At 33.1% G+C, this 9,667-nt stretch overlaps 2 protein-coding genes across 28 annotated transcripts in view; one reads left to right on the forward strand and one right to left on the reverse strand.

Moving 5' to 3' along the window:
• Positions 1-9,667, forward strand: part of LOC130985259 (uncharacterized) — a 920,555-nt gene that overhangs the window by 839,907 nt on the left and 70,981 nt on the right. The gene's annotated exons all lie outside the window — the stretch shown is intronic.
• LOC130985270 (uncharacterized) lies at positions 1,412-8,703 on the reverse strand. 26 transcript variants are annotated; one of them, XR_009088944.1, is made up of 10 exons: positions 8,418-8,703; positions 6,126-6,586; positions 5,998-6,058; positions 5,212-5,462; positions 4,292-4,496; positions 2,645-2,773; positions 2,465-2,538; positions 2,259-2,377; positions 1,656-2,005; positions 1,412-1,486 (listed from the first exon to the last, which is right to left on the reverse strand). XR_009088944.1 is itself a non-coding variant. In XM_057908166.1 (9 exons), exons 2-9 carry the CDS (start codon positions 6,516-6,518, stop codon positions 1,942-1,944), a joined length of 1,296 nt encoding a protein of 431 aa, XP_057764149.1. In that variant the 5' UTR covers positions 6,519-6,586; positions 8,418-8,703; the 3' UTR covers positions 1,412-1,941. The 26 variants fall into 26 exon arrangements, 16 of the variants coding, with proteins under 16 accessions (XP_057764149.1, XP_057764145.1, XP_057764147.1 ...); XR_009088941.1 differs by having other exon boundaries at positions 2,645-2,776; XR_009088939.1 differs by having other exon boundaries at positions 1,412-1,578; positions 2,645-2,776.

Consider the following 9,667-nt stretch of genomic DNA (forward strand, 5'->3'; position numbering starts at 1 on the left):
TGCTTTGGTATTCGAGCTCCTCTGTAGTTATTTGCAAACTCTCTCTCTCTCTCTCACTACTTTGGTTGCAGACCGAAGGCGAAATTCATGGCATTTAAGCCTCCCCTCTCTCAACCCAACAAACAATTCAAAGAAAGTGGCCCACTAATGCTACTCCACTTTGTAATTTTTTTTCTTTTCTTATTTAAATGTGAAAATGGTAAAACCAACAATGGCATCGATATTGCAAATTTTACTTGGCAATCATGACATTTTGGGCAGTGTTTATTTGGATTTTGAGTACGTATGGTGGTATTCGTACGGCTATAATTGAATCATTATGAAAATTACGGGTCGCCAGCATAGACATGCGTAATGCCATACAAATTGAATTTATTCAGACTATATAGTACAATACTTAAAGCAGAAAGATCATCAAGAAACTGCGCGCAATTTTATTTTTATTTAAAATGAAGAGTAATTGGGAGAAATTGAGGTTTCAATTATTATTGTGTATAAATAGTTGATATTAGGTACAATTTTTACATAACTATTTTTCTATGTACTCGAGTACGTGTCATTTTGACAAAAAAAAAAGTCTTGAACCTGAATAAGTTCTGAAGATATGCTTATTTTGTTCCGCATGAATTTTAATAAATATTATTTTCGTCTCATTTATCTTGACACATGTGTTTTGGACACGAAGATTAAAAATAAAGGGTTAAAAGTATAAAATGGATAGGGTCCATTTATTTTATATGTATAAAGAAGCTAGATATCACATACTATTTTTGAAAAGTGTCATTATAAATGGAATAAATTAAAAAGAAAATTGTGCCAAAATAAGTGGGACGGATGGAGTATTAGAAAAATGCAAAATTGTCCATTTTTTGTGAATGGAGTAGAGAAATAATAGTGAGTCATAATAACGGTGGTGTCATATCCAAAAATGGATTGTGCATACTTTTGGTAGGTGTTTGGTTTGAGTGACAAGACATGACTGATAAAATTATTCAATTTAATTAGGTATTTGAGATGCATGATTGAACATGTGATCGATAACTCAAGCCTGCATCTGATCATTCAAATGAGTAAATTATTTATCACCCTCCTTATAGGATAAACAAAAAAAAAGGGAGCATTATATTTTAAAATTCAATGCATAACAAAATGATGTAAAACTTGCTTTTCCGCTTGTTTAATTTTCCATTACTATCATAATATTGCAAACTCTTCATATTTTTCATAATAATTAGAAACAAAAGAGCAAATTTCCTTACATTGATCCTCCAACTTCGGCCTCTTACTTAAAGGCAAAGAGAAAAGACGTGCTTAGGGAGCGGCCATCTTCACAGTGGGTGGAAAAAGAGTGCACTAAGGTTAAAAAAAACATTGTACAACAACTAGCAATAAATATAAAGTAGGAGATTGGTTTGATAAAAAAAATAAAGTATGAGATTGGTCTTCTTTTCTGCTTTGATTCCATATCATCAATGATGGCATTTGACTGCTGACAGTGACACAAGATGGGATATAGAACCAATTACAACTCATCATGACACAAAACACACGAACAGCATTGGCCCAGAAAATATATCTCTGAAAGATTATATAAACCAAGGCAATAAATTTCACAAAATCAACAACCGTTGAAAAATTAAATAGCAAAACGTTACCTGATACTCACTGAACTATCCCACCCCAAAAATTGTTCCGAATAGAGACAGCACAGGATCAAGCATTTCACTATATGTCGATTATCCTGAGTGTACAACTTTCGAGTATATACGATCCATTAGTGTAACCACCAAAATACTGGATTGATGTTATCTAAAACTTGCCGATGACCATGCGTATAGCGTATGTTATGAAGATAGGCTACGGTCTTGAAATCTTCGTAACTAGCCGATCCTTATGGTTAATATGGAAGTCCAGGCCTTATCATCAGAAAGGACAACTTCACTATCTTCTGTCCGATTTTCTATCACTAGATCGTCTATCTTCTGCTTCCTTCCTTCTTTGTTGCCTGTCATCGAACCAAATTTGACTCGTTACCTAAATACTAGAATATTGCAGAATGCAAAGGCATTGTAATTGTAAATGTATCTTTCAACACCCAAGCACCTAAACACAACTGAACAAAAACCGACGACTGAAGGGATCATGCAATGTACACGTTTTAAAACTCATTTCCAATTAGAGCAGATTAACGTAAAGGGAATAATACATGGAGATAATACAGGAAAAAAAAAACTCCCAATTCTCAGAGGACGACTTACGCAAATGCTGAGTATCCACTACCAGCTTTAGCGGCAGATAGGAGTGCTGCATGAGCACCAACAGCAGAAAGATTTTCTTGCCCTCCAGCGGTCAAAGAACTCTTTTGGTCAACATCCACCTGAAACCCATTACATTGAAATTGAATTGATTATCTCAAACACATAATAAGCTTTAGAGCTGCAAATCATTTCCAATAAAACAAAACCTTATCCCATTTTGACTTTTTGTTCTGTCTACCATCCCGAGCCATGCCGTCTGAAGTAGCTGGTGGTACATTTCCTACACCATAAACAGCAGTCAATCCCGAGAAGACGGGCTAAAATAAAAATCTAAATCATCAAGCGGAAGTCACAGAGTAATATATGCCGAAGAGTAAGACGGGTACCTGGAGTTGGTATGTTGATTTTTGATGTAGGAAGAACATTTCCCGGTTGTACTCCTCCAGGAGTAAACTCTAACTTCTGACTTTTTTTCCTTTCTTGCTCTTTCCTTTCCATTTCCCGTCTCATGTCAACTTCTAATTGCACAATCAAAAGGGGAATATCAGAACAGATAATATGGTTGCTCTTCCCCAAGGAAAAACGCCAATTAAAATTAATAAGATAAAATCAACAGCAACTGTACAATCAGCCAGCAAAATTCAAAAGAACTACTAACAAGTAACAACCAAAGTTAGTAAAACAATAAGACATAGACAAACGCTAAGTGCATAATAGTAGGCAATGTCTCAGATCCATCATTGTATAAGCGGAATGGACTTCTTTTTTTCCAATATCATGGAAAAGACCCTTGTGACTAGACACTGCATGAAGGCCCCAAAATCTCTCAAATAATTATCTCAAGTGGAAAAGAATCTTCTGACAAATTCACCCATCACAAGTTTATGGTAACAGTATATACAAGCAATAATTTAATTCTGAAAGTTATTAGGTGACAACTATAATCATGATAATAGTATAGATGCCTATACAAACTTATTATCATAAATTACACTATTACTCAAGGTGCCGCGTGATGTAAATGCACTTAAGAAGTAAGAACAAAGCAGACAACATCTCAAAAAAACAATTACCCGCCTCCAACAGAAAAATATCATGTCCATGAACCAATTTGCTCGTGAATACATGTGGCAGACACATATCAAACCTGTGATTCTTTTGCATGAGGGGAATAATAAAGGAGAAAAAAGGAAATGATAGTGATGTGCCTATCTCAGTGGAACTGGAACCAGCAATAAGTATATGGACTTCTTGTGCAAGAAAAAATCTTTGATTCTTGATCATGAATTGCTGCTTACGAAGACAAATGCAGCTGCGGAAAAGTGAAACAACAATTTATTCTAAGACCACAAAACTTATACTCTAGAAATGTTTCTTTGTGTGATTCAATTTTCAGATCAAACTAGCCCCACAAACATAATTTACATATTTTAAGAGGCAACGCATTGAAACTTCAGGCTAATTTTCCATGGAAAATTGGCAGGTTTAAACCTGCAACGTGTCTAGAACTTGATGTATAATATAAAATCCACAAGAACTAGTTCCTAATAAAGCTGTGTTTAGATAGCCATTGAATATAACTAATAGAGAAAAGAGGCACTATATACGAAAATCAAACAAGAGGAAGCTGGGATCTAACACTCACATTTAAATTTCATAAGCGATTAAATATCTCATGATGGTTTGACTATGTTTACTTATAACCAAAAACCTAAAATCGTATTCAATGGCCACGGTATCATCCAACTTCATCTTCCACGTAAAATGTTGTGGTCAATCGATGTTGATTTACTTAATCTTACAAGCATTAGATTAACTCGAGCTAATTGTAAGATAATTAGTAGTTCATTTTTCACTTCTTCATGCCCCCAACGTATATCAGCTTAAGATTTGATAAATACACTCCGACAAAAAACCCATCTAGGCATAGGTGGTCTTTTGTGGGGAAAAATCATATAAAACTCTAAATTCTTCTCATGACAGCTAACAATGAGAATACATGTAAGCTAAATCGGGGAGACTAGCAATCAAACCTATTTCATCATAAAAGTCGCTTTTGTCGTATCCGTGAGGGTCAAATACATCTTTACGGAAGCAGGATCCTATCTGATCAATATCTTGGTAAGTCACAGCATGCAGCAGGAAATCAGGATTTCGATATTCCTTTCTATTCCGCACCTCTGCATTAAAGCTTCTTCCAGTAGTCTTCTTTAGAGCAAGAAACCTACTAATCTTCTCCTGAAGCAACAAATCAGAAATAAAAATGTAGATATCAAGTGAAAGCTGAAAAAAGAAGATTCTGCAGCATGACATAAATAATCTATTCTAGATTAGGGTTTAGATATTAAGTGAAAGCTTCTTCCAGTAGTCTTCTAGACTGACGTACCAAAATGTGAGAACATACAGCACATTAATATATTGATTATCAATCACACCCCTTGTTCTGCCTAGGTGTCTTAATTTCTGCATTGACAGCAGGCATGCTCTATTCCAAAATGAAATATGCAAGAGCAGAACAAGATAGAATCTAAAAAATTTCTAAGGCACATTTCAGACAACCTTTAGACTATGTTTGAAATAATACAAGGTAAAGAGATAAACCAGCAAAGTGTTAATGTTTCTGACATTCACCAACCAGAAGCTTAGTTTCACTGAATCACAGCTAATCCCTTCACCTATTGGTTGCCACGCAGGAATTTCTAAGGCACATTTCAGAGTAACTTTAGACTATGGCTTGTCTCATTAACATTAATTTATTTTTCATTATCCACTAATAAAATCATCCTTCTTATGTAGCTTTACTTATTACACGTGATGAAACCACATGCATTACAGGCCTCATCAGAATACACAGCTAATTAATGTTCAAATGCCAGGACCTTGCTGAGCATCAGAGAATCATGAAGTGGTAGTTTTATTTAAGTTTTTGTTCAAGTAGAGAGTAAGCGCTTACTTGTAGTTCTTCTGAGCATTTGGCCTTGGGAGGTGGGGGCAAAAAGTCGTCCAATGGATCGACATCCTTTTGATCCTCGACAGAACCCATAACAGCATCCTCAGTCCCTGCAGCTTCTGATTCATTTGTAGCATAATTCATGGCATCTGATTCAGGCTGATCAGCTGGCTCCAATGATTGGGGGGTTGCACCTTGAGTGCTAGGTGTTGGATGCCGAGCCATACCTGGTGATATCTTTTCTCGTGATTCACCTAAAGCACAAGCAGTGACTGTAACAAATGTTGGAAAGACATCAAAGAAACTTCAAAATGTTCTTTAGCTTGTATGTAAAAGCAAGTGAAGTTTTCGAACTCCACAGTCAGTGGCTCATAGTAATTTCATAATATATAATGAACCACACAATTGTCATATTGTCTTGCCCTAATTTTTCCCTAGTCATACACCAAAAGAAAAGGACATATCGTTTTAAGAAACTCAAGACATGCATTATAGAGAATATGTAGGGTAGGATTGAAGGTATAACTATGACAATCAAGAACACACAAAACAATACAGTTGGAGTGTAGAGACTCTTAACCATTTGATTTATCAGCGCACCATACTTCTAAACAATGTTGGGTTTAACGATTTTTATTTTGCTAGGGATTTAAACTTCAATATTACACCACATCATAATCCTAGACATTATATCGAGTTCTACACATTTTATGCAAGAAAATTCGGATAAATACAGAAGCTACAGGAGACAGTGACGACACTATTTAGATAATCAAAAGCTTCACGTACCATCACTACTTTGAAGTTGCTCTCCATACGTTACTCGACCAGTTGCCATGATTTCACCTTCCTACAATTATATAAGTTAACAACCTAATTTCAGAAAATAAAATAAAATACGCCATAAACATAAGAACCTCTGCTTCCGGAGACATCGCGCCCTCTTCATGGCCATAATCCACAATAGTCAGTCGACTCTTTTGGCTCTGAACATTATTCAAATCCGAACTAAAATGTTGTGCTTGCATCCGCTCTTGGGGCGAGAAGAGATTTTGCTGCGGAGTCGCGGATGCTGGAGGAGTGTAGTCGTTGAATTGACCTCTCTCTTCCTGTTGCCGCTGCATTTGTTCATTGCCGTAATCGTTAATACCATCATTCTCGTTCACGGCGACGGCATCCGACGCCGGCGGGGGAATTCCATCTTCATGAATGTTTTCTACTTCCTCATCGAGTTCTTCCATCTCGTCATCTTCGTCGCCGTACATCGAGAGCAACGCTATGCCCTCCGACGCCTTCTTCTCGGATGCCATTCCCCCAAATTGAACCCTAAGTTATGGATTGTTTTCCTTCTTCTTCTTCTCTTTCTGCTGAACCAAAACTATCTCTCGATAGCCAATTAGAAAGAAATCGAGAATTTGTGAAATTAGGGTTTAAATTTACAATCTGGTCTTTACACGATTGTTCGTGAACGAAAAGAAAAACAGTACAAAGAGTGCAATGGTGTGTGGTACGTAGGGCTGGTAATCGGTCCGGTTCGATTATAACCGAATCGATTTACCGGTTAATCAGAACCGATTAAGGCTGAAATTGATAATCGAAAATCGAACCGATTTTTGGTTCGGTTAACCGATTAACCGGTCGGTTAAACCGGACCGATTAATCGGTTAACCGAATTAACCGGTTAATTATAGAAATTCCCAAAAAATTCAATATTTGGTACTAAGGGCATGTTTGTTTGGCACGGATTCTGGCCTGGGAAAGTAATCTGATTCCAAAATATTAAATTCCTGTGTTTGATTAAATTTTTATGAGTCAAGGAAAGTAATAAGAATCCTGAAAACAAGGAAAGTAGTGCAACTTTCCAGGATTCTTATTCCCTAGCTTTTCTTAGGTATTCTTTTTCCTCATTCTCAGGATTCTTATTTATTTGTATTATTTTATAATAAAATGTAAATTATAATTTTTATTTAGTTGGAATTTAATGTTTCTATTGTTATTATTATTATTATTATTATTATTATTATTATTATTATTATTATTATTTAATTAGTTCATAATTTATTTTAAGCAAATTGTAATGTAATTATCGTAACTATGTATCAACTTTATATTATTATTATTATTATTATTATTATTATTATTATTATTATTATTATTATTATTTAATTAGTTCATAATTTATTTTAAGCAAATTATAATGTAATTCTCGTAACTATGTATCAACTTTATATTATTATTATTATTATTATTATTATTATTATTATCATTTAATTGATTAATTAGTTCATAATTTATTTTAAGCAAATAATAATTTAATTCTCATAACTATGAATCAAATTAATAATAATAATAATAATAATAATAATAATAATAATAATAATAATAATAATAATATTTTAAGCAAATTATAATTTAATTCTTAGAACTATGATCATACTTTATTAAGAAAATCTTAATTTAATTTTTTAAAACTACAAAAATCATACTTTATGTACTTATTATTATTATTATTATTATTATTATTATTATTATTATTATTATAATAAACAAATCTTGATTAAATTTTAGAGCTATGAATCACACTTTATTATTATTATTATTATTATTATTATTATTATTATTATTATTATTATTATTATGTAAGAAAATTTGAATTTAATTTTAGAATTATAAATCATATAATTAACCTTAATAATGTACTTTGTTGTTACTAAAAAAATTATATAGAAATTTATTATAAAGATTAAATTACAATTTAATTCTTATATATATTGATTAATTATATTTATTTAATGATACAAATCCAGAATACTAATATATATTTTTGGTATTTCCAAACACTGGAAAATGAATCTATTAGGATTCATTTTCCACATAATCATTTTCCTGGGAATAACAATCCCAATTCACATTACTTTCCTGGCAAACAAACATGCCCTAAGAGGATTCGAAAAATCACGCCTTTTTCACTGAGAATTAAAATTCTATGTGAAGCAGCCTCTTCTGTCGTAAATGACAACAATTCTTATATAATCCTAGTGAGTGTCAAAATCATCAATTAAATTGTTGAGTGTAATTATTTATGCGAGAATTGAATTTTAAATTTCACAAGGACTTTCAAATCAAATTTGTCTCAGTTTGAATCGGAAAGATAAATTCATTTTGTCATCAATTCATTTAGGCATGCCGGCGACAACTGTGGAACTAACCTTTCAAGTTTCAGCAAGCTTTCGATTGCTGGACCGCCGTAGGCTCTCAGGCGTGGACTCAAGGCCGAAGGCGCTCAGGTGCAGACCGGCGACGTGGGTTGGAAGATAATAGTCGATGCGCCGGTGAGAAGAGGTGCTCACGACGTGGCCGGCGCTGCCTTCTTAATTTCCCTCAACCCTCGCAAATCCTCGCAAGAATGGAATCAGCGGCAAATTGGAGTTAAGTCTGGAACAAAAGAAGTCAAAGAACCGAAGCCCTATTCAGATTTGAGATTTCAGCTATTCTTAATTTTTTTTAATTAAGTTACAATTAAATAAATATATAAATTATTTAATTATATCTAAACCAGTTAATTCGGTTTTAACCAGTCGGTTACCGGTTAAACCGATTAACCGGTTAACACAAAATCTCCTAACCGATAACCGAACCGGAAAATTCCGGTTATCGGTTCGATTACGGTTATAACCGGATAACCGGAACCGATTTATCACCCCTAGTGGTACGGTATAATCGTATGGGTTTAGATTCTTTAAAGCATTAGCACCGGGACCACCTGATAGAGACGGACCACATTGGGTCAAGGAGACTGCAGTGGGATGACATGATAGCTGACCTGATCTTTTTAGTTTTGATTTTTTTATTTTGTATTTAATTTTAATTGAAAAAATTTAAATAATACAATTTATTTTAAATTTAAATTGCATTAATTTTAAAATCCTAAAAATTACATAAAAATTACATAAATCTTAAAAATTTAAAGACATATCCTAAAATAACTATTCCGGCTTTAGAGGTCTGAAACGTACCCAAACGTGCTCCATCAAATCATGTTGGAGCACAGCATGCTTGTGATATATTCAGATCACACGACAAAGATAAATTTATACCAAGTAAATCATGATCTTCCTTAATAATAAAATATTTTATTTTCATAAATTAAAAATAACTAATTAATGTACTATACCATTAATAAAGAAATATCAACTCCATCATATTTTTAGTTAACTAGAAGAGCCCTTTGTTGCATGTTAATAGTTAAGGTTAAAATAAAAAATAAATATATGTATAACTAGTTTTTTTTTTAATGTAAAATGAGATTATATAGTAATTTAGTATATTTTTAAAAAATTATAATATATAATATGCTATTATTCTATAATAATTACATAATGACCTATTAATAAATTTTATATAAAACAAATAGAAATGCATAATTTCAGAAATTAAAATATTAAAATTAATAAAAAAA

Source organism: Salvia miltiorrhiza, chromosome 5, assembly GCF_028751815.1.
Source record: "Salvia miltiorrhiza cultivar Shanhuang (shh) chromosome 5, IMPLAD_Smil_shh, whole genome shotgun sequence".
In the NCBI taxonomy this organism is placed as follows: Eukaryota; Viridiplantae; Streptophyta; class Magnoliopsida; order Lamiales; family Lamiaceae; genus Salvia; species Salvia miltiorrhiza.

Excerpts from the sequence above, each read along its gene's own strand:
- LOC130985270 (XM_057908154.1), bottom strand. The coding sequence starts at position 6,518 with ATGGCATCCGAGAAGAAGGCGTCGGAGGGCATAGCGTTGCTCTCGATG. Across the intron at positions 4,497-5,211 it reads AATGCTCAGAAGAACTACAA|GAGAAGATTAGTAGGTTTCT; the intron begins GTAAGCGCTTAC and ends TTGTTGCTTCAG. Across the intron at positions 2,777-4,291 it reads CGACTTTTATGATGAAATAG|AAGTTGACATGAGACGGGAA; the intron begins GTTTGATTGCTA and ends TTGTGCAATTAG.